General features: G+C 46.9%; 4 protein-coding genes and 1 pseudogene across 5 annotated transcripts; 4 read left to right on the plus strand and 1 right to left on the minus strand.

Annotated features, from left to right (window-relative positions):
* Positions 1-470: 470 nt before the first annotated feature.
* Positions 471-2,955, plus strand: LOC120691438 (ubiquitin-conjugating enzyme E2 4-like). The gene is made up of 6 exons (XM_039974507.1): positions 471-771; positions 863-942; positions 1,268-1,382; positions 1,479-1,531; positions 1,659-1,787; positions 2,538-2,955. Exons 1-6 carry the CDS (start codon positions 728-730, stop codon positions 2,666-2,668), a joined length of 552 nt encoding a protein of 183 aa, XP_039830441.1. The 5' UTR covers positions 471-727; the 3' UTR covers positions 2,669-2,955.
* A 102-nt stretch (positions 2,956-3,057) lies between these two features.
* LOC120691437 lies at positions 3,058-4,903 on the plus strand. Its single transcript, XM_039974506.1, has 3 exons — positions 3,058-3,600; positions 3,686-3,814; positions 4,572-4,903. Exons 1-3 carry the CDS (start codon positions 3,094-3,096, stop codon positions 4,716-4,718), a joined length of 783 nt encoding a protein of 260 aa, XP_039830440.1. The 5' UTR covers positions 3,058-3,093; the 3' UTR covers positions 4,719-4,903.
* A 943-nt stretch (positions 4,904-5,846) lies between these two features.
* LOC120693515 lies at positions 5,847-7,412 on the plus strand (annotated as a pseudogene).
* Positions 7,413-7,618: 206 nt separating this feature from the next.
* LOC120693516 (mitochondrial inner membrane protease subunit 2-like) lies at positions 7,619-10,324 on the minus strand. Its single transcript, XM_039976972.1, is given in 4 exon segments — positions 7,619-8,066; positions 9,282-9,445; positions 9,504-9,578; positions 9,688-10,324. Coding segments are annotated over 4 exon segments (501 nt in total). The 5' UTR covers positions 9,842-10,324; the 3' UTR covers positions 7,619-7,958.
* Positions 10,325-10,494: 170 nt separating this feature from the next.
* Positions 10,495-15,853, plus strand: LOC120693513 (N6-adenosine-methyltransferase non-catalytic subunit MTB-like). 2 transcript variants are annotated; one of them, XM_039976970.1, is made up of 7 exons: positions 10,495-10,785; positions 11,527-13,448; positions 13,536-13,622; positions 14,142-14,246; positions 14,354-14,462; positions 15,042-15,193; positions 15,323-15,853. In XM_039976970.1, exons 2-7 carry the CDS (start codon positions 11,616-11,618, stop codon positions 15,467-15,469), a joined length of 2,433 nt encoding a protein of 810 aa, XP_039832904.1. In that variant the 5' UTR covers positions 10,495-10,785; positions 11,527-11,615; the 3' UTR covers positions 15,470-15,853. The 2 variants fall into 2 exon arrangements, with proteins under 2 accessions (XP_039832904.1, XP_039832905.1); XM_039976971.1 differs by having other exon boundaries at positions 10,498-10,785; positions 13,539-13,622.
* The last annotated feature ends 8,235 nt before the right edge of the window (positions 15,854-24,088 follow it).

Here is a 24,088-nt window from a genome sequence, read left to right on the forward strand (position 1 = left end):
GTACGTGTGCCATGGTCAGTTGGTCACGCTATGTCTTTCACTGATCTTCTCCTATCTTCTTATTATCGTTGCGACCACACTATGAGCTGGCGACTTGGCTACTAATAGCGAAAACGTTGTTTCTAGCTTTAAATTAACGATATCTCTAGGTTAACTATAGATTTAATTTGGGTATAAAGAACGATACCAATTTAAGCGAATATGAAAGGCAGGATATTTCTTTTCCTCAATGATGAAGAGAAAGGGTCCGGATGGATAATTAGGACTTGGTAATATTTCTTTTTGATATGAACTCTTTAGATTAGTCAGCACCGTTAAATCATCACAAGATTTTATGTATATTCTTTTTATTTTATTTATTTATATGGTAATTTCTAGACTCTCTCGTGAATATGGTGGCTCTTTTTAACTCTGTTGGTAATTAAGATACTAGATTGTTTAAGTACAACCAGATTCTTTTCCTAACCGGTATCCCTGTTAGTTGTCCCTTTCCTTCTATGCTTTACTCTCTTCCTGTTCCTGTCCCCCTCGGCCCCCTTCCCTGTGCGGCGGTGACCATCGCAATAAAAATAAAATCAATAATAATAGAGAGAGAAGAGAGAGACAGATAGAGAGGAGACAGCAACACCGGCTGCTTAATCTCTTCGTTTCCTCGGCTTATCTCCAAGGGCGCATCTCCAGAAGCGGAAGGGAGGAACGGCGCGGCGAATTCTTGTTTTCGCGCAAGATGTCTTCCCCAAGCAAGCGCCGGGAGATGGACCTCATGAAGCTGTGAGGACAGGGGGCGTTTCAGTGATTTTCCTTTGGGATTTCGATGCGGATTTCCTTGATCTGTGTTTCTGTTACCTGTTGATGCCTGCAGGATGATGAGCGACTACAAGGTGGAGATGGTGAACGATGGGATGCAGGAGTTCTTTGTTGAATTCCGTGGGCCTAACGAAAGTACGGATTTTGACGTAGCAGGCCGATTTGATTCCGTTTCTTGCGCCGATGATTCTGTAGCTTCTGATTTCTGACCTAGATAGACTGACTGAAGAACGAGTTTTCAGGAAGTTCAGAGTTTTTGTTGATCATTGTAGCCTTTAGCTTCCATTGATGTAGCTTGAGAACAGATATGATCAGATCCCCAATTTAATCTGTGCTGAGATGCATTTGCTTTCTGTGTTGTCATCAGTATCTGAATGATGTACTTGAAGCTTCAGTCTTGTTAGTACTGATTTATGATGACCAGCTGCACTTTCTGAAGGATGCTTTGCTGCATTAATAGGCATTTATCAAGGAGGCGTGTGGAAGGTTAGAGTAGAACTGCCAGATGCATATCCATACAAATCCCCGTCAATTGGTTTCATCAATAAGATATATCACCCAAATGTCGACGAAATGTGAGTACCTCTGAACTCGATAAGATGTTACTTTGTCTATTCAAACCATGATAACAATTTAGTTTCTAACCACTTCTGGATGGATGCAAACTTTAGGTCTGGTTCAGTCTGTTTGGATGTCATCAACCAAACATGGAGCCCAATGTTTGGTAATAATTGATCTTTCCTTTTCATTACTTGTGTAGACATCCAGTTAGTCAATTCCCCTGTTGCATTATCTTTACAACTGGAGCTCCAGGTACTTCGTACTTTAAATCTATCAGTGATATTTTGCAGATCTTGTCAATGTGTTTGAGGTCTTCCTCCCACAACTTCTACTATATCCGAATCCTTCTGATCCACTGAATGGAGATGCTGCTGCATTGATGATGCGTGATCGGCCTGCTTATGAACAAAAAGTGAAAGGTAACCAGATTAAGCATTCACTCTGTTCGCTTGGTTTGTCTGCCAGCCAGCCAGCAGTGCTTTTCTCTCACACCAAATCAGCAGCAGCCACTAGCCAACAGCCAATCAGCAGTACTTTTCTCTAACAACAAATCAGCACCAGCTACCAGCCACAGCCAACCAGCTACCAACATTCACTCTGTTTATTGGTACCTATATTGCAACCTTCTTGTAGATTACATTAAAATATTTAACAATGGCAGTGAGAGTTGAGATGCGGTTGTATTGGATTTCCTTTGCAGTTTGCAACAGTAGAATGTGTCAATCCATCTCCTTCAATATATGGCAGTCTTGTCATTCTGACTAATGAATTTGATCTTGCACACTACATTAGTTTAGTGAACAACTCATCATAATCAATAAATACATGTTCGAGAATACAGGCTTTGTCTTGTTGATGAAGTCATGAGAGCAATGCTAACAGGTAGGTTTATTGGTTGAAATGTGGATCTCCATATCCTCAAGAAATCCTGAAAAACTTTTACTGCGTGATTACATCTTCAAAAGGAATTCTATGGTGGAAGTTCCTACCCACCAACATGTACCATGTGTTTTACTGTTAAGACTTAAGACCTTAATTTACCCGCCAACACATCCCTCACTGGATTATTAATTTATCATGATGCCATGGAGCTGTTCCTCTACTAGTTGAACCGTACTGAATTCGTCAGTGCTTGAGAGCTGAGTTTCGCTTGGCCATTGTTCCTGCAGAGTACTGCGAAAAATACGCCAAACCAGAGGATGCTGGGGTAGTCCCAGAGGACAGGTCCAGTGATGAAGAGCTGAGTGAGGAAGAAGATGACTCCGGTGACGAGGAGATAATGGGGAAACCAGATCCGTAAACAAGTTGGAACCTGTTCCTCTGGCTAATCAGCACGCCATGTTTATTGCTGCAACTGCAATGAAACGGTCTCTGAACCCTTCCCGTGCAGCCTGAACGTCGTGTAAATAAACTGCAGTGTCATGTTCCCTAATGTTGTTTCCACCCTGAAATTGACCGATTTGATGTCGCGCAGCACTGCTTTGCCCCAAGTATCATGATTTGTAGATCTCTGAAGTAGGACTGTCCGATCATTGCGCGTAATTGTTCACAATCAAATTCCCCAATAATTCGGATGATGTTGGCCTACACATTCCCAGTCGTTGCATAGCTACCTCACGGTATTTCAGACATCGACTGACGATGCAATCATAAATCATTGGCTAGCTGACTAGCTCTGGTGGTATGGATGCAAATTCGAAGAATTAATTATCTTTTGGATTAGCGATGAGATTAGGACTACGGATTTTATATAGTGAAAAAAAATCCTCATGGCTTACACAATTCCATGCAACTCGGAGGTGGAATCAAGCCACATGGAGCACGCAACGCAACACATTTGACTTGATGATCACGTCGTCTGCGATGGTGGTTTCGGTTTGCCACGCCTCTGCCGTTGGCCGCCCAAACCAAACCGTCTCGTCAGTCCTCGGTCCTCACATGGCGATAGTGGCGTGGACAAGCGCACTCGCCGCCGCCTTCATCCTGTGCGCGGCCGCCGAGGTGGCGCTGGGGGCGAAGCGGCAGCCCATCCCGGACGACCTGCGCGACGTGGTGGACGACGAGGAGGACGCCGAATGGCGCAACTGGGGCGCGAGCCACTCGCGGGGCGACGGCCCGCCGCCGGACCTGTCGCGGATGGATCCACCCGCCCTCCAGGCCGAGCTCCTCCGCGGCCAAACCGGGCCCTCGTTCGGCTTCGTCAAGCTCCGCCCCGGCACCCCTCGCTGTCGGGTGCGGATCCGGCGATCGCCGCCATGGGCCGCGGGCTCGTTGCCTCGTTTGACCATGGCATTACAATTCTGTATTGTTTTTTCAGGAGGATGTGGTGGGGATCGCGACGAGGTGGAGCAATGTGCTGCGAACCGGATCGGTGGAGGCCAAATTCGTGGCAGTTGATTTCGGTACGCTCATGTTCACAATGGAGAGAGGGCGAGACATTCTCGAGGTTGGTGCACAATGACAACACTAAAATGGGGGGCAGAACACTGTTTTTTTTTTGTCCAGAATAATGGCTGTCTTGATCTGACTACTTCGCCTGAAGGATTAGTCGATCACTGTAGATTAGATGTTGAGAAAAAATTTAACTCATTCCAACACTCTCATTCACGTCGAGGCCTTGTGAGGATCCACTAGGGGCATGGTGATGCGAACTCGAAGTGCACTGCAATTAGCTTTACCTGAAACTGTGTTAGCTATTTATCAGAGACTCTGAGTCGATCAGTCGAACAACATTAGGACCAGTTGATCCAAAAGTAGGTTTCATACTTAAGAAAAATGCTTCAGGACACTGCCGACCACAAATCATAAGCTGGATAAGTTTTCATGCTAACATATGTGTTGTCAAGGACCAAAAAATTTAATACAGAAATTAAAGTTAGTAATAGGTCTACTCATCATGCCTATTTATGTCATGGCCCTACTGTAATTACTGGCGTTGCATTATGAGAATGGGTAGCACACATGATTCGTTCAGCTAGCGGGAATTTAGGTTGCGAGGGGTTTGCCTAGAGCTGATGGCACTTGTCTAGCCATTCTACCGTTTTCAGAGGCTCAGAGGCAGAGCTCAGCACAGCATGTGAAGAAAATGAGGGCTCAAACAAGACAGAAACATGCATGTTTCTCTTTCCAATTCACAATTATGCTTTATCTTTCGTTTCCAATTGCTGATTTTTCTAAAAGAAATTGTTTCCTTTTTGTTTCAGCTGAAGGAGTTTATCTTGAGCCAGCCCGAGGCGTACGAGTTTAAGATTGGTGATCAAGTTTTCCGCAGACCTGGAGACCCACCCCTGGACCAAGTTCTTGAAAAGCTTCAGAAAGAGAAGAGCAATAAGCCCAAAGAAGAGCTGTAGATCCATTTACTTGACAATCTGTTTCGCATGTGCTGTTCGTTCGTTCGTTCATTGCCTAGCATAGCAGTTTTACACTTTTACCTTTTTGTTACAATTTGACAAGATTACAAGTAGCCCTCTTTGCAAATGCCATGTGTACCTTGTGGAATCTGGAGTATGGTGAGCACTGTATGTCTGTATGTCTTTGAGCACTGTATGTCTGTATGTCTTCCTCACGTGTTGCCCGTTGTTCATCACTGATCAGAGTGTTCAGTCTCGCCAGCCACTGCCCAATGTTGGCCGTTGCTGCTTGTCGGTTCATTTGCTGCTGTGCTGGTGCAGCCTTACCATTTGAAGCCTGGTCACTGGTCACTGGTGTGATCAGCGTTCAGCAGCGACGTCGTCATTGCCCGTCACTGAAGCCTGCTGCTCGCGTAGAGACTGCCGGCCACTGCACCCTGGCCGCCCTTTGCCCCCGGCTGGCTGTGGCTGGGCCGGCCACGAGGTGGCTTGAGATACCTGCAACCTGTTTGCCTGAACAACCCGCATCATCACACAAGGAGGGCTTTGGATGGCAAGCTAGCAGCTAGCTAGATCCTCGGCAGAACTAATCCGGGGGATCAGAAAGATACGGGCGCCCGATTAAAAATATCTCAAGTGCTCAGCAGCATCACACATTGCGCCGGACAAAGCGGGCATGCCGCGGCGCCGGTGGCGTTCGCAGCTGGCGAAACGCTCGTGCAGACGCAACGCAACCGGCGGCCGGATTTCCCGGCCTATCTCATCTAGCCTGGGCTCCGAGTCCCAGCACCACCGGCAAGCACGTCGCGGTCGCGCCCATGGCTCGCCACGCGGGGTGTGGCCGACGCGCGCGCGCAAGCACGCAGGCAAACCAAACGGGAGCCCACCTGCCGCGGTGATCCGTCGGCGGCAGATCCGACGGCCTCCGTGCCGCGCGTGGCGTTCTAGGACGTGCGCGTGTCGTCTGGTCTCTCTCGCGTAGACGGCCGGCGCGCTGTGTTTTTTTTGCCTCCCGTTGAGTGCTCGCCAACCTCTTGTGCTTCCTTCCAAGCTTCCGCCTAATCAGAGGGGGACGGAGATCGGGCTAGCGCTCGCGGTGCCAAGCTGGGGGCAGAAAAGGAAGGAGACTTGTCTTCGCGCCCACGCACGGCTCCCACGACATCTTCGGCGGAGCCGGCCGGACCCTATAAGTTGGGTTCTCCGCCGCGCCCCTCCTGGCGCTCCCGTCACTTCGGGTCTTCGGCCTGAAGAAACACGATAGCCGCAGCTAGCTGCTCGCTCCGCGGCTGCCGCAACAGGTCGCTCGAGCTAGAAGAAACTAGACAGTCGTCGCGGCAGCTTGCGCCGATCAACCGGATGGGCGTCGCGTTCCGGTGCTTCGGAGGGGGCGTGGCAGCCCAAGCCCACGACCCCAAGCCCCTGGTGACGCCGTCGTCGAGCTTCGACTTCCGGGAGGAGTACACAAGCGCGTTCCGGACCGAGTCCTACAACGACTTCTGGGCGCGCGTGCTGGACATCACCCTCGCGCACGGCGCCGGGCTGGTGCCGCGCCCCGGCGGGGGCGGCTCCGGCGGCACGGCATCCAAGCGCCTCCCCTCCTACCGCCTCTTCGCCGAGCACCTCCTCGAGCCGGACCAGCGCGCCGTCCGCGCGGCCCTCGCCTCCGCCGGCAAGGGCCGGCTCCACCCCGGCGTGCCCGACCTCCTCGCCACCTACTACAACGAGACGGCCAACGCCTCCTTCCTGTGCAGCCACCTGCTGAGGGACATCGAGCAGGTCCGCCTCCGCTACCGCCCGCTCAAGAACACGCTTCGCAAGCTCGCCCGCGACGTCGGGGTGTCCAACCTCGCCGACGTCTCCGCCGCCCTCGGCCAGCCCTTCACCGCGCTCGCCGTGTCGCAGGGCAAGCTTCGCCAGGCGCAGCTCAGTTCCGCCGAGCTCCTCAGGAGCCTCGACTCGAACAGGAAGAGGACGCGCCTCCGGATCAAGACCCTCGGCCGCCTGTGCAGGAAGACTCTCGGTCTCGTTCGTCTCGGCCGCGGCCGTCGTCGGCGCGTGCATCGGCGTGCACGTCCTGGCCGCGTTCGCCGCCTTCCCGATGATGTCGCCGGCGTGGCTGGGCCTCTTCTCCGGCCAGACGGAGCGGCGAGCTCTGGTGCAGCTGGAGGCCGCGGCCAAGGGCACGTACATACTCAACAGAGACATGGACACCATAAGCCGCCTCGTGGCGCGGGTGCGCGACGAGGGGGAGCACATGCTCGCGTTGCTGCAGCTGTGCGTGGACAACCGCGCGGCGGCCGGGGAGAAGGGAAGGCTGGTGCAGGAGGTGTTGAAGCAGCTGTGCAAGAACGAGGAGAACTTTGCGCAGCAGCTGGACGAGCTGGAGGAGCACCTCTTCCTGTGCTTCATGACCATCAACAAGGCCAGGAGCATGGTGATGAAGTTCATACCTGCTGCGGACCAAGGTTCCGGTTGACACGAGAAAGAAAAAATTGTGCTTGCAGAACATTATTGTTCAGCTTGTACATACTGCATTTGTGCTTGTAGAGCAGAATTTAGCCTGTACATACCAGCTTCTATTTTTCAGTACAGAAAAATAGAGAGAAAAAGATAGGCTAAAAGATTTCTCAACACAGTCCTTTGTGCTTTTGTTTGAATTTTCCTACCAATAAACATCATATTGAGCGATTGAAATAATAACCTGATCGAGGGCTTAAATACCCATCATATGTTGGATTTCAGTATAGTGAAGCTGAAACAATAGCCACCCAAACAATTTTTCTATAGCTATGAATACATCATTGAAGTGCAACCTCTGGGGTCTTATCCATTCCTGCATATGCTGGATATAAGAGCCTGAGTTAGGGTTTTACTACCCTTCATACGCTGAATTCCAGTATTGTGAAACTGAAACAATAGCCACTCTTAAGAAATTTTCAAGTCCTCAGAATACAAATACCCCAGTGCAATCACAGGAACTTTGTTCATTCACTACCATGTATTTACGCCTCTACAGAACATACACAAATGGTCCATATTTCCACTTGATCGAGTAAAAAATCAAGCCTCTTACACAAAGTACAAAACAGCAGCATGGTGAACAGAAGGAAATGTAGACAAAACTTTTGTCAAACCTTGTAAGCTTCACATTTCAATCTACACTTCTTCTATCACATAATAAATGGTAATAAAGCAGGTTTATGTTATAAATGGATTTTCACCCAATATAGTAGAGTCAAATCAAACAGGCAAAATTCTTCCTTCAGGCATCTTTCTCTCCACTTGGCTAATCTTCGAGGGCGGCCAAATGATGTGGGTCACCCTCCCCTCAACTAGACCTAAGGGAATCTGAAAAACAGCAGAAATGACATAAGTACTGATGCAGCATAATTTATAACAACAAACGATATTGGTTTCTTATAATCATTGTTATAACTTGTCCTGAACTATAGTCAGGTTATTCACTTTTGTGACTCAAAATAGCCAACAACGCGCGCCCAGTTTAATCTTTCTCACCAACCCTATACCTATTTGATAAATTCTTTTATGCCAGTTCAGATAGGTAGCCAATGACAAATGAAGCGAACCATAGTGTCTATCTAAACAAGCATGCTGCAGAGCTTGTTAGTAGGAGCTTTATGACTCAAAAACTCCACACTTGGCAATCAATACAACAATTCTTTCACATCGCAGACTAAACCAAGTCCCTTGCCTGTGTTTATGCTCATGTAAGTTTGCAATAGAGCTATATAAACAGAAAAACAGTTCTGAAAGTTGTTAAGCCTTTACTGTCATCACCAAGTATAAAGTGTGTGACATTGACCTCAGGTGCATTAATGTGCTTGCCTTTTGTGAACTTCTGATATAGTTTGTCTTGATTGTCACTTTTTTTTCTTTGTTTTCGTTTTTCAGTTTCTTTTTTTTCTTCATATCTAGCTTGTGCAGATTGGTCCATAGTCCTTAGTGTTCCATAGGAATTTGATTTTCAGAGGAAAAAATACAACCAGGAATAAGAGATAATTTACCATTTTTGCAATAACCGTAGTATTATAGTTTGCTATTAACCATGTATCTGAATGTTGTAACATATAACACCATATAGCATTATTCAAAGAGATACCAGCAGGGACAAGCATTAATGTGATTATGATTATGTATATTCTAGCAATGTTTGGTTATCTGCTGCCCTCTATCACCTAATGGTTAATCACCCAGTCTCCATTTAAAATGGTGGGGAAGTATCTCAGAACTTGACCACTGAAGGAGCACTCCCACAGGTTTCAAACTTTATAACAAGAAGGTAAGCCCAAATTCTTTGTAAAAGTACCGGTGCTGGGTGACTTGCTATGGCCTCCCTAGTTTTCAGATCTGCACGTGTATTAACAATACTGTCCCTCACGATTGAAATACGGAAAAAACCAACCAGGGAACAAAAAGTACCCTAATATGTCAATATTTGATACTAAACAAGAGCACTGGATGCATTAATAATTTTCATTCAACCAACTTGTACATTATTAACACAGACAATGTAAAGATGTGGTTGGAGAAGAAACGACTTACAGGGCCAAATGCTCTAGAATCCCAACTACGAGCAGCGTTATCACCTTCAACCCAGCAATGCCCATCTGGGATCTCAGTAACCTTAAGGGACCCAGGGAGCTGTACCCACTCACCAGGAAGCGCAATCAATCTCTTCACAAACACAAGGAACGATCAGGCTCAACTCTCGAGACATGGAACAAGCTAGCAGCATCAATCTTTTCGTGGAATTCCCCCATCCTTACTTGAACAAAACCACATCACCATGTGAGAACTCGTACTTCTCAAGGCATCTCCTTTCTGCTAAAACGAAATCACCTGGTTCCAACAACCTGGTCAGCACAAACGGAAGACGAACTACTTGGATAGGGAATAATGACCCAACTTTCGATGCCAGCTTGATATGTACAAATTGAAATCACAATACCCTGCAAGACATTGTTTGCTGCTGTGAACGTAGGATGCATCGATTCACCGGTCACAGAGACGAAAGTCACAAAACGATCGGAAATGGTGATGCCAAGTAAAACTGCCATTACATTCCTCTTGGAAATTGACCAGAGATGGCTGTATGTTCCCATATCCAAGTGTCCAACAACTATCCAGTCATAAGGATGGCAACAGTAATAAGTGATAATACACTCAAATGGGAAGCAAAGACAATGAATGGTGCATACAAGAACTACGTGGAAGCAGAAATTCCTCCGATGGATTCAGCTAGGAGAGATGTGGAGTCAATCAAGACTTACCCAGAAAAAAATGGTGGTACAGTCGTACGGATGGGTTCCTACAGATCAAGCGGTGGTGGTACAGTCGTACGGATGGGTTCCCACAGATCAAGCGGGGGGACGAGCAGACTAAGCTCTGGAGATTTGGAGAAGCACCTGCACCCTTGTATACGACGGGGTAGATCGAGGATGCTACCGATGAGGCGCCCAAGAAGAACGATGAGATGTTGTCGTCGTCGGCGGCGGCGGCGCGGGCGCAGGGGCCGGGTTTGGGTTGGGGCGCCTGTTCGGTCGGAGAAGACGGTGCGCGCCCTAGTCGGTAGAAGAAAGGGGATGCGTCCGATCGCGCATCAACGGTGTAAATTAAAGCACGTTCATCAACGGACGGAGCTGTGGTGAGCCGACCAGGTAGGGTCTAGATCGAGGCGACCCGAGCCGAGGGAGACGCAGCCCAAGTTTTCATTAGGTCGGCTCCGAGCCGCAGCCCGCCGGGCCCAGAGACAAGACAGCGCCCCTGCCACCGTCGGCGGCGGCGACTAGTCCCGGGGAGCCAAAGCGCCACTGCCCCGCCCCTGCCGTGCCGCGCGCCGGCTCTCCTCCGACCTCTCCTCGGTGAAGAGCGACCCCCCCCCCCCCCCCCCCCCGCCCCCCTGCCGGGTGCCCTCGGCTGCCGCCGTCCTTCGCCGCCCCCGGTGCTTGCTCGGCGAGGAGCGCGCCGCGCCGTCCCGGCCCACGGGGGACCTCTCCTCCGCCCCCGTGTCCTCTCCCGACATCTTTCCGTGGTTCCCCTATCCCAGGTAAAACCTCTCATTCCCGTCCCGGTAAGCGCTTATTTTATCACCGCGCCTTGCGTCTGTGCACTTAGCTTCGACTGCTCGACGGAATCTGGATTCGCATGGGCATCTGGAGTAGGGTTTTGCGTTTCAGATCACGAAGTTTTTGGTTCCTCACTGCTCCGTCACGCTATCACTTACAGCTTAGGTTCTGGCCCAGGATTTTTATTAGGGTTTTGTGTTTTGATAGAATGTATTGCTAGTGGGTTAATGCGGAATGGGTGATTGTTCTGCAGCGGTGGGTGGCAGGCTAGAGAATACTGTGAAATGTCATAACATAACGGATTCCAACTGGTTTTGGGATGTCTGGTTTAGTTGGTTTTCATTTTTGCTGAGTATGTGATATCTGTTCTGTGGTTTAGTACGGGATATTTGAGGTTGAGGCTACAGATATTTTGACATGGGTATTGGAAGGATTGTGGAATTTAGCTCAAGGATATGTGAGGTTATGGTGTCAATTACTCATTTTTGTGTTTCTTTAACTTTATGGCTAGTCTGCTCTTGTTTACCCAATGCCACTTTTAGGTTTTTATCTTATGTTGCACTTTATTCATACATTACTTCTGACTCATTATAGTTAGGGTTCCCATAGGAGCATAGAAGGTGTTTACAGTTTGTTTTTGCAGTTGAGGAGTTCCATTGTACTATTGGAATTTATATGCTTTACCTAGACATTGATATTGCATATCATTCGTTTGTGTATAGGAATCTCAAGATTCTAGCCAAGATTTCTCATCTGAGTTGTATTATTGGGAAAATTAACAGTTACCTGACTGTATGCGATAGAAACTATCATGGACGGGACTGAGTCTAGTAGAGGTCGCAGCAACCAGGAGGTTGAAGAAAATGTTAATTCAAGGAGCAGCTGGAAGGAGGAACATGAAAATCAGGATGATGCAGATGGCAGAAAGTATTCTGACAGATCCAGAAAACATGGATATGAATATGAAGTTGGGCATCAGGATGATGATAGAATGGCTACACCTTCAAATGATAGGAATGAATCAAGGAGGAACTCAGATAGGAGCTCAGGCTTGGCCCGCAGTGCTGACGAAGATGTCTATAATGTGAGAAAGGACTCACGATCACCCAAAGTTCCAAGGAGAAGCCCTGATGATTCCAAGGATAGGGACTATGATAGAAGGAGGGGAAGAGAGGACAAGAATGATTGGGAACCTTCAAGAAGATTTAGCCCTGATGCTTCTGCTAGGAGTTTAGAGAGGAGAGAGGGTAGCAGGGAGAAGCAAGGGCAACGGGACCAAGAGGAAAAGGCTTCAGTCAGGAGGGCAGATGAGGTTTATGCTGATGAAAATGGTGGTTCTCTTAGGGTTGACACAAGAGAAGCCCATAGAGATGATAAATCAGACAGAGGTAGGGACAGAAATTGGAATGAGAAAGCCCGAGACCTTGAAGGGTCCAAGGATTATGGGAGGAACAGTCAGTTGCGAGATCTTAAGGAGGCAAATGATGCTGAATGGAGGAATGCACAGGAAAGACTAGATGGTGGGACTTTCCATGGTCGAGGTGGGTACTGGAGAGATTCTAGGGGTAGGTCTGAAAGTGTTAGAGGTCCCTCAACCTATGGGAATCGCTATGACAATTCTGATTCCATAGAGATTCGGCCTAATAGTAGTCTTAATTTTGGAAGAGAGGGCTCTGTTCCTGGGAGAAGATTTGAAGTGGGAGCACATCGGGATTTAGTACCTGGAGGAACTGATGATAAATCCACTGATAATCCTGAATCAGAACCAAGTGCTAGCACCAACATAGTTTCTTCATTTCCTCAACAAGATCCAAAAGGTGATAGACCATCCAGAGGAGGAAGGGGGAGACCAAATGGAAGGGATTCTCAAAGAATTGGAGTTCCAATGCCAATGATGCCTCCTCCATTTGGTCCTCTCGGCCTGCCACCAGGACCAATGCAGCATATGGGACCAAATATTCCCCATTCCCCAGGCCCTCCTCTTCTACCTGGCGTCTTCATGCCACCATTTCCAGGACCTCTTGTGTGGCCTGGAGCACGAGGTGTTGATGTGAATATGCTTTCTGTTCCTCCCAACCTTCCCATTCCTCCTCCAGTTGCTGCTGAACATAGGTTTACACCAAATGTGGGAGCTGGTTCTGGTCATAATATTCACTTAAATCAAATGGACACTGGATTAGGTGCTCCAACAGATGTATCAGGATTGAATTTCAATCATATGGGCCCTCAAAGCCGTGACATGCTTCATGATAAACCAGGTTGGACACCACATAGGAACAGTGGACCAAACAGAAAAGCTCCTTCAAGGGGTGAGCAAAATGATTACTCACAGAACTTTGTGGACACTGGCATGCGGCCTCAGAATTTTATTAGAGAACTGGATCTTACAAGCGTAGCGGAGGACTATCCAAAGTTGAGAGAACTCATACAAAGGAAAGATGAAATTGTTGCTAAGTCAGCTTCACCGCCAATGTATTACAAGTGTGACCTGCGAGAACATGTTCTTTCTCCAGAATTTTTTGGTACCAAATTCGATGTTATTCTTGTGGATCCTCCATGGGAGGAGTATGCTCATCGTGCGCCAGGAATCACAGATCACATAGAATATTGGAATGCTGAGGAGATTATGAATTTGAAGATTGAGGTTATTCCCGTTTCTTTCTTTCAACCTCTCTTTTTGGAGTTCATTTATGCTGCATAATTTACATGTCAAAGTGTATTTTTGGATCAACAGGCTATTGCAGATACACCCTCCTTTGTATTCCTTTGGGTTGGTGATGGTGTAGGCCTTGAACAAGGTCGCCAATGTCTAAAGAAGGTACAGTAGCCTGCTAGTTTTGTACTTCAACTAGCTGGTTGCCCATGTATTGCATTTGCATCATATTTCCATTAAAAATAGTCAGAGTTATAAGCTCTAACTATTTGATTACATATAAAATTAAACCACAAACAGACCACATAGGTATAAAGGGGAAGGCCCTCTATGCATTATCTAACACATACATAGGTATACACGAATCATTGCACAGAAGATCCTTTTGTAGAACCAACCACAGCCATCAGTCCATCACTAACTGTGTTTTTCTATAGAAGTAAAGATACTTGCACAATTATTCTTTGTGTAATGACATCCATTTTGGGGCGGGATCTTGAAATCAGTTTACAGGAGAGTGACTTTGCACAATTATTCATGCATTTTGCCCTCTTAGGGAAGGCATAGCAATACAAACAATGTCTATTGCTTTCATTTCATCTAGATATGTCTTCAAATTTGCAGCTGTTGAAGAAATGCTGCAATAACTAATAAGATGAACCTCACAGACTTTTCTATTTTCAGTGGGGATTCCGTAGGTGTGAGGATGTTTGCTGGGTGAAAACCAACAAGAAAAACGCAACTCCAAGTCTGCGGCATGACTCTCATACATTGTTGCAGCATTCAAAGGTAGTGTTGCTAGTATGATGTACTAATATTGTGCCGCCATGTTTACATTCTCTTCTCCCTGTATGTCTTTGGCTATCTTATGAAGTATCTACTCTTTTTATGTGCAGGAGCATTGCTTGATGGGCATAAAAGGAACAGTGCGTCGTAGCACGGATGGTCATGTCATCCATGCAAATATTGACACAGATATAATTATAGCTGAAGAACCAACTGATGGTATTATTTCTTAGGTTTTATGTAATTTCTATTCCAATCTTTTGTATATGCTTGATATACACTATTTGCATTAGACCAAGGGCTATCATTTTCAATGATTGAGTGAATAAACTCGTCAGATTTATTTTCTCCAAAAATTTTCTTTTCTTTTTTCCCCTTGTTTAAAATGGAGTTTTCTGTTTTTGTTGCTGCTATGGTATGACTATTCCGGTTTGGTCCACCAGAATGTAGTACTGTTTTCTAAATTTGGCTTGGTTGTCAAAAACATATTTGTCTTGTTTTTTTAAGGAATCTGGGTTTTACAAATTATCTAAAGCAAATTGTTCACTTTGTTGCTGCCATTTCCTCTGGCATGCCTAGTTCATAGTATGCTTGATGTCTTTTGATATACAGTAATCATAATTGTGATTTTAAAAAAATAAAACTAGATCATATATTATTGACTATCCTTAACACTGTAGCAAATATAACACTATAACAGTAGGTCTGCTTCTCTTGTTGTAATGAAATCAAATGCTTGATTGTGAATTATTGTTTTCATTTTTAGATGGTTGCTGTTTGATATGCTTTCTTCTGTAGGTTCAACAAAAAAGCCTGAGGACATGTATAGGATCATTGAGCATTTTGCTCTTGGAAGACGGCGGCTTGAACTCTTCGGCGAGGATCATAACATCCGTCCAGGCTGGCTTACTCTTGGGAAAAATCTATCTTACTCCAACTTCAACAAAGAGGTAGGTAGTTTGACATACAACATCATGTGTACACACACACACACACGCACACACACACGCATGCCCGTTTATGCCATGAGTTCTGCAGATCTTTTTTACATCGTTTCTGCTATGATTTCTCTCCCACAGGCATATATTAAAAATTTTGCGGACAAGGATGGGAAAGCATGGCAAGGAGGTGGCGGTCGAAACCCTCCACCAGAGGCTCCTCACCTTGTTGTGACAACTCCAGAGATTGAAAGCCTCAGGCCCAAGTCACCACCGGCAAAGAACTAACAGCTGCAGTCAATTTTACAATGCTGGCTGCATTTTTAAAACTGTAGCTTTAAACATTGTTGAAGGTCCAGCTCTGGCCTTGCGAATTTTCCATCTACAGAATTAAAAATTTTATCGAAAGCCTCAGCCTGGAGCAACTATCAGTGATGGAAAAAATACGAGTGTTCTCTTGTTGGTGCTTTCTTTCCTGCTTCCAATACTTAGATGCTCATTGTTGCTGGAAGGATGCAGCCAGTATATTTGTTCTTGCTGCATGCCGAGCCCCTCAGAATAGCAAGATTGATGCTAAATCCGGATGCTTCCATTGTCTTGTATTAATATCTTTTGTCAGATCGTGCAAGAAACAGAAACTCTTTATACCAGTCTTGGTAATCGTTTCTGGAACCTGCCTACCTGATTTTTTTTTAGCAGAACCTTTGCCTACCTGAATACTGATTGATAAGATGCTGGAACCAAAGGATAACGATCCATGGTATAAAAAACCTTGTTTATTTATATGTTATTATAGTAGTATGTCTGGAAGGAATTCTCTCGAGACATGCACATGTGCACTCTCAGACGGGCACCGATTTGACAAACCTAGATACCGACGAGGGTTTTCAGACTAAACAACTTAGTAAGGCGCTAACCTCTAATTGACTAGCTTACGTTGCAGCATATGTGCAACGACAGCACTGTCTTGTCCTTTTTATCGGCAGGAGCGAAGTGAATTCCAACCGGGTGACGCACGAGACGTACAACTCGTTTTCGAAGCCAAATCGGATCGACTCGCCGCCGAATGATTGCGCGCATCGGCGAGCTTTCTCTCGCTCGAACAGGCATCAGGGACACGATGTTTCGTCTGATCTTTGGCCGAAACCTTTTGGAAAAAAAAAGGTTTACGCGTTGTCCCTGCCGAGGGAATCTTGCAGGGGATGGAGATTTTGCCGCGTGATTCGGGGGCCTCGACGCGCGCTCCCATTGCGGGCCTCCATACACGAGATCAGCTCCGTTTTGGCCTGGTCCCAAGCTAGTAAATGATTCGCCCGCCCTCAATAATCCTCCAAGTTTCCCCTAAAAAAAATAATAATCTGCCAAGTGATCAGGTGAACTGAAGCCACTGCTGCTTGTTTGGAGTACTGCTCATTTTGTTCGAGCTTATCGACTTCCATGCGCTGTCTGGAATGATATCTTGTATAATATTTTTTAAAGAGGAAAATAAAGAAGAGGAGAGGGCGGCATGGTCTGGGTCAATAATCCCCTGTGCGAACAGGAACAGCGTCTCTCCGATCCTCTCTGATGTCGCTGTTGTGACCTGTACTCTCCTGTTCTTGTCAGCCCTTTGCTTAGGATCTTAGCAACATTTCCACTTGGCCGCGATTTCCCTTCCGAGACAAATCCTCCATTAATGGGGTTGTTCGGCTGATCCAATCTCGACTTGTCTCGGCTTATCTCCTCTCACATAATACTATTCATTCTACCAGACGAACACTATTTACTGGATCAACCGAACAGCCTCAATGGCTTACAGCGAAGGATCAAGCGTAGAAATCTGGCAACCTCTTTGCTCCGCAGACCGCAGCACACTACTCTAAAATTGCGCCCCAAGTCAATACTTATATATATATATTTCAGATCCACGTACAACTAACACACGGCTACAAGCGTCAACCACGTCTTTTTCCTGCCTTTCACGGTTTCACCGTATCTGGTTCTGTTTAGATCACACCCCATAAACCCCGTAAACACAAAAAAATACGTCACATCGAATATTTGGACACATGCATGGAGTACTAAATAAAGTCTATTTACAAAACTTTTTGCATGGATGGGCTGTAAATCACGAGATGAATTTAATGAGCCTACTTAATCCATGATTTTGCAACAGTGATACTACAGTAACAATCCGCTATTTATAGATTAATCATAGATTAATTAGCATCATTAGATTGGTCTCGCGATTTACAACCCATCTGTGTAAAATGTTTTATAAATAGACTTCATTTAGTACTTCAAATTAGTAAGATTCCGTTGCAAATTTTTTTTGCGTTCTATCTGAACACGAAACGGCTACTACGCTGCTAGCCATCAGGGAAAATCACGGCGGCACATTTACTCGGGCATTGACCTCAGCCTGCAGGGTGAAAAGCTGAAAATGACGGCCGTGCTGGGTTAACCTCTGCAGGATCTGAACGCAGGGCCCTATATACAAACCTCAGCGTCAGCGAAACATGCGCGAGACCACCCAACAGACGTGCCTGCACCTACCTACCTTCCACGTAGAGAAATTTGTCTACAAGACACTCTCAAAACGTGATTTTGTGCGCTACACACTCCACTCTTTGAATTAGTCTGCAGCACACCTTGAATTTGTATTTTTGTGCGCTGCACATTGCCGCCCTTAAACAATTCTTTTTCAATCTATGAGTGAGAGAAGGCCGAGTAAAAAGACCAAAATACCCCTGAGCCTTATCTCCTCACCCTATCCATTCCCCCCGCCCCCGGCGCCCGTGACGGAGCGCATCCGCCCCCCCCGGCCGCCTCACGACGGCGGCGCCCTGCGGCGAGCGCGTCCGCCGCCCCTCCGTCCGCACCCGCGACGGCGGCGCCCGTGGGCCCGTTCGTCGACCCGTCCAAGCCAGCGGCGGCGCCGTTCGGGGCTCCTCTGCTCGGCGCGGACTCGGAGCGCGCAGCGCGGCTCTCGTGCCTCGCGGCCTCCGGCGGGCAGAGGCGCCGCGGCCTCGCAGGTGAACAGCCGGAGGCTTTGAACGATGGTGGCGTGGTCGCGGACCGGCCGAAGGCTCCGCGCGACGGCGGCACGGTCGCGGCTTTGCGGGCGAACGGGCGGAGGCTCCGCGCGACGGCGGCGCTGTCACGGCCTCCTTGCGGGCGAATAGGCGGAGGCTCTGCGCGGCGGGTCGGCACGGCCGTGGGCGCGGACGCGCGTGGTGTCGCGGACGGGCGGCGGTGTCGCGGACGCACGTGGCGGGCGCATCAAGGGCGGCGGCCTCGCGGACACGAACGGGCGCGCAGGCTCCGCGCAAAGGCCAGCGCCGTCGCGGACATGCGTGGGAGTGCGCGCGAGCTCGGCGTGATGGCCTGCGGCATCCCGGATGCGCGCGCAACCGAGCAGGTGAAGGGCGGCGGCGTCCGTCGCAGCTCACAGGCTCCTCCACCTCATGCGAATGGATAAGGTCGCAGCAGAACCAAATGAGGCAATGAAGCAAGGGGCATTTTAGTCTTTTTAGGTCATGTCCTCTCAACTTTCAGATTGCAAAAGAGTTGTTTAATGGAGCTAATGTGCCACACACAAAATTTACCACTCACAGTGTTCTGCAAACTAAATCAAGAAGTAGAGTGTGCAGCGCACAAATTAACATTTTGAGAGTGTTCTGTAGAAAAAAAAACCTTCCAGGTAAGAAGGTAGCCGGCCAGGGCAAGGCCGGCTTCCCAAATTTGTCAGGGAATCGTACCAGCAGCGCGTCGGGTTCGAAAGAACCTGCAGCGAGCAGGCCCGCGGCTGCTGCTACTCTACGGGATTTCAGTGTCAGGTGCATGGTATGTGATGGACTGATGGATGGACGCACGCACAGTGATCTGGGTTCCTGAAGGACTGTGTGCCTGCCTGACCGAAAACAGCTCGCGTCGCGTCGTCCTCCTTCGAGGGGAAGAAAAGGTACGGTAGTAGTAGTAGTATTGAATGTATCATCGATGGAAATGTACACATGCATGGTCTTGACATTTGTGGCCACATCTTGCAAAAAATATCTTCTCAACTCTAGGCTGGAACTGGAATTAATCAACACCCAATCTGAACCATGAACTACTGGGTGTGTGTGTGCGCGCGCGCACATCTATATATCTTGTTGGATGTACAGAAGAAATGGCGTTCTCACCATTCACCAAGCTTAACCGACTCATCTCGCATACCACATATTTAAACTAGGCCGGCACAAATTTCCAAAAAAAGATTTGATGTGTCTAGCGTAGGTCACAATAGTAGAAAACAAGTCAAAGATCCACCCTAAAAGTACCGGCATAAAGATGAACCGGTACTAGGGTTGATAGAATCTATGGATGAGCCTTAGGTACCGGTTGTTAACGGCTCACCATAGGTACCGGGTGGTAACTTTTACATTAGTACCGGGTGGTAACATCAACCGGTACCTTAACAACCGGTACTTAAGGCTCATCCAAGGGTTACTTCAAAAGGAAAATATCTCTCTTTTCATCACAAGTGATATGTAGGTGAGATGGTAAGGAAGGTGCACGGACGCAAGAAGTCCCAAGTTCGAATCCCAGCCACCAGAGCCTTTGGTCTCGGTTTCGGGGTACTCGTTGGAAAAACTAGTACCTCCCTTTTCAACCGGTGGCTAAGAGCCTTTTCCCAGTAGTGTCAGGTACACCGTACACGGTCTCCATATAAGTATGAATGACGTACAATCTCTCATGATCTCAAATAGGGCAACCCTAAATCATGAAACTTTGGGAGGATACGATGCATGATGCATTGTCCCAAACTCTAAACTTGTGCGTTGTCCCGGCCGTATGTTTTTTTTTTGTCAAGAACTCCAATGACGAAAAGCGTACTGCCACCACTCACTGCAGAACAAATTAAGGCATCACTTTGCATTTTGGATTTTTGGAAGAGAATCTTCAACATTTGAAGTATTAAATGTAGACTAATCACAAAACTAATTACAGATCTCGTCTGTAAACTACGAGACGAATCTAATGAGCCTAATTAATCCATCATTATAGCTTGCTTACTGTAACAATTTAGTGTCTGATCACGTACTAATTAGGCTCATTGGATTCATCTCGCGATTTACAATCCATTTATGTAATGCGATTTATTTTTCGATTACATTTAGTACACCACGCAATCGATTTACAAAAGTTTTAGATTTTGGGTGTAACCTAAGGAAAGACCGGCATCGACCAGCTGCTGCTTTTGTCAACGCGTGCTGCTACACTACGACCTGATCAGCATTTATTTATTTATTTATTTCCTTTGTTAATTTTCATCACCGACAATAATGATGAACTGCCCGCTTTAATTTATTTATTTGTACGTGCATTACCCCAGGTGACACGCACAACCGGAAAACCGATAGTTGCCGAGTGTCTTGGTCTTTACCAAGTGCCAGACCACGAGTACTCGGCAAAAATGTGGTTTGCCGAGTGCCAGGCCGCAGACACTCGGCAAACATTTGGCACACGGCATGCCCGGGCGTTGCCGAGCGCAGGCCGTCGGCAAATCAAGGCACTCGGCAAAGGAGACACGTTGCCGAGTGCTGGTCGGGCGGCACTCGGCAAAGCCCGAGCACGTGCCCAGCACGCGCGCGCGGCACTCGGCAAAGCCCGAGCACGTGCCCAGCACGCGCGCCCGCCGTGCACTGTCCGTCAGGGGGGGTGACGGCGTCAACTCTTTGCCGAGTGCCTCCAGCTGGCACTCGGCAAAGGTGAAATATTACCAAGTGTCTCCAGCTGGCACTCGGCAAAGTAGAAACGTTGCCGAGTGCACTGGCGTGGCTCTCGGCAAAGCTTCTTTTGCCGAGTGCTGGTGCACAGGCACTCGGCAAACTTGGTTAACAAATTTTTTTTAGGTCCTCAAAATTTTTTGGTCTCCACTTAAATTTGATAATGTAATTCCTAGTAACATAAAATAATTTTATTGATTGGTTTACTATTTTTCTTTAATTTTTTTGTTTGCGGGGAATAATCCGTCGAAGTAAATTTAAAATTAGAAGTGGGTCAAAATTTCGAAATCAATGAATGGAAATTTGATATTTATGTACCTGAATCAAAACTGATGCCGTATGCGCAAAAGAACTTAAAAGTTGAAGCATCTTTATCAAGAAACTTGATCACAAGCGTGTGCACGGATGTTCGGAAAAAATAAAAAATAGCATGCAATGTCTAAAAATCATGGGAATTGTGCAAATCTCTTGGTTTCATGCGAGGATAGAGTGGAAAAAAATTGACAGCGTTTCGGACACGTGACAATATACGCCACTTATAAGCCGGAGAATCTCCGAAGAAGTTTCGGAGAGATGTGTAGTATCCGGTTGGATTTGTGGTTGAAATGAAAGTCGCATATAATTTTCAATGTGAAACTTTTTATATAGAGAAATAACTACAAAACATGTGTCTTGTGAAAATTTGGTTAATTTTTGAATTTGTTATCTATATATTAAATTATTTTTGGCACACATTGAAAATCATTATATTTAGTTTTAAGTTGATCTTTAAACGCATGAAATAATAGGTTTTTTTGCATGAAATCATGAACCATAATTTGTTGCTTTATTTTGGCAAATTATTTAGTTGGTAGTTGAAGCGTCCCCTCATGAGAGAAGATTTAAATGTGATACAATATCAGTCCCAAGAGACTGATAACATATTTATTACATCAGATGGTACATCACCGTACAACTCTACGCAGTAATGGGCAGTGAAGCGCCACTATCGCGAGGATGACAACTAAAACCCACACAACAATATTAACTACGAAGACGTCATAGGAGTCTTACGCCATACGGAGCTTCCTGCGGGTGACCCTATCCACAGGCAAGGTTGCGTGCAGGACGGAATCCCTACTCAACGTCTTCGAGAACGAAGTCTGGATCTTCCTCTGTAAAAATTAGGAAAGGGGTGAGTACAAATGTACTCAGCAAGTCCAACCACACCCACGGAGGGGGTATAAATAGAATATAATGCACAGGGTAAACCAAGGATAAGTCTAGGGTTTAATTTGCGGAAAGCTAATTTTCATGCATGGGTTTATTTGAAAGAAAGGGATTTTCAAAAGCCATTATCTTGCACTGAGTAACACGTAGGGTTGATCCACACAGGATCCAAATTTTAGATTGCTACCGGACTCCTCATCTGCCGTAGCACACGGCACAACTGCCGGACACTTTTCCAAAACAACTCACGCCAACCCATCCATTCCCAGAAGAAACACTAGTTGTGTGACCAAACCGTAACTCGCCCAGTACCGTGGGCATGACCATTCGAATAGATTTTAACTCTGCAGAGGTGTGCAACTTTACCCACAAGCGGGGTACCACAACACGATCACCGTAGTATTGGTGCAGATCCCAACAAAACCATTATCCACCTTAGCTAGACCTGACTAGCCAACACGGGATCCACCAAGGGGCCATTGACCTATCACTGAGATTTAACCAGGGCATAAGTCACACAGAGCTTATCCCTTCTCCTTGATCACCCGTTGCTCTCAGCTCTCCTGATGGCTATCAGACTAACTAGTGGGATTTATGCTAAGTCGTTGCCACATACAACAGTCGAGTGGTTTGCACGATAGTGGAGTTAGGCAAGATGACACACCAACTCAGTCCTTAATTGTGACAAGATAGATATCTCCCAACCTTGCTCAACCACACAGATACGAGCACACCTTTTGGCAATTCATACAGAAGTGCCATCCATCTCATCTTTCTTTTGGTTTCCAGAAACTCCACATTTTCCCTCCCCACACACTCACGCATTTTCTTTTTATAAAATAAGTGGTACCGTGTTCAAGGCCCTAAGCATTCTAGCAGCGATTAACATCCAAATAGAATAACTCATATTTAGACATTAATCTAGGTGGTCAAGGAATGGTTATAACAAATCAAGGGGTGGCTATCCAATCATGTTTTCAGTAGTCAAAACATATGCAGTTTTGTAAAATGAGCCAATAAGTTGTGTTTATAAAATTGGGACAAAACATGCATCAAAGGATGAGATTGAACTTGCCGTTCTCAAAGCCTTCCAGGAAGTCCTGATCGAGGTACTGTTCTTCGGGTTCGGGGTCGCGGAATTGGTCCTCGTTCAATTGCTCGCGGTACTGCTCGTTGACGGGTTCTCTCTCGTTCACACCGTGATCTACGACGCACACAAACAAGCACATAATCAAGAAAAAGAAATAAAGGTTTTATCGCTGAGCTCGAATCGGGAACAATTAAGATATGGAGATAGGAGTAATATTTTTGGGCGGTTTTCTAATGGTACATCAGAAATTATGTTAGAAATGGTGTGGTAAAGTTTCAGGCCATTTGGAGAATGTTTGACGCATGAAATGATGAATTAAAGAGGGGTTCAGGGGTTAAATAAGGATTCAGGGACCTGTTTGTAATTAGTTTTGGAAAGGGAAGGACTTGATTATAATATTTGGAAATATCAGGGTTATTCTTGGAAAGGGTAAGGATCTATTCATAATTATTTCTATATGGCAGAGGGACTAATTCTTAATTAGGGAGAACATGGGGGTTTCATTTGAAAAAATAACATAAAGGGGAAGGGCTCTTTAAAGAATTGAAGGAAAGGGGGGGGCTTTTGGGCAAATTAGCCCTTTCTTCTCCCTCCTCTCTTCCCGCAGAACAGGGGAGGGGGTGGCGGCGCGCCGGCGAGCCAGGGCACAGCGGCGGCCGGAGCTACAGGGGAAAGAGAGAGGGGCCCGCGGGGGGTCGATTCCCCCCTAATTCGGGCGGAGGCGGCCCGTGGGGAGGGCGCCACGGCGGCGGGCGGCGTTTGTGGTGGCGGCGCTGCGGGGCGCGGCGGTGGTCATGGGGAGGGGGAAAACGATGAGGGGAGCGAGGGCATTGTATTGCCCCTCTCACCTTGGGTTGG

The sequence above is a fragment of the Panicum virgatum genome, chromosome 9N, assembly GCF_016808335.1.
Source record: "Panicum virgatum strain AP13 chromosome 9N, P.virgatum_v5, whole genome shotgun sequence".
In the NCBI taxonomy this organism is placed as follows: Eukaryota; Viridiplantae; Streptophyta; class Magnoliopsida; order Poales; family Poaceae; genus Panicum; species Panicum virgatum.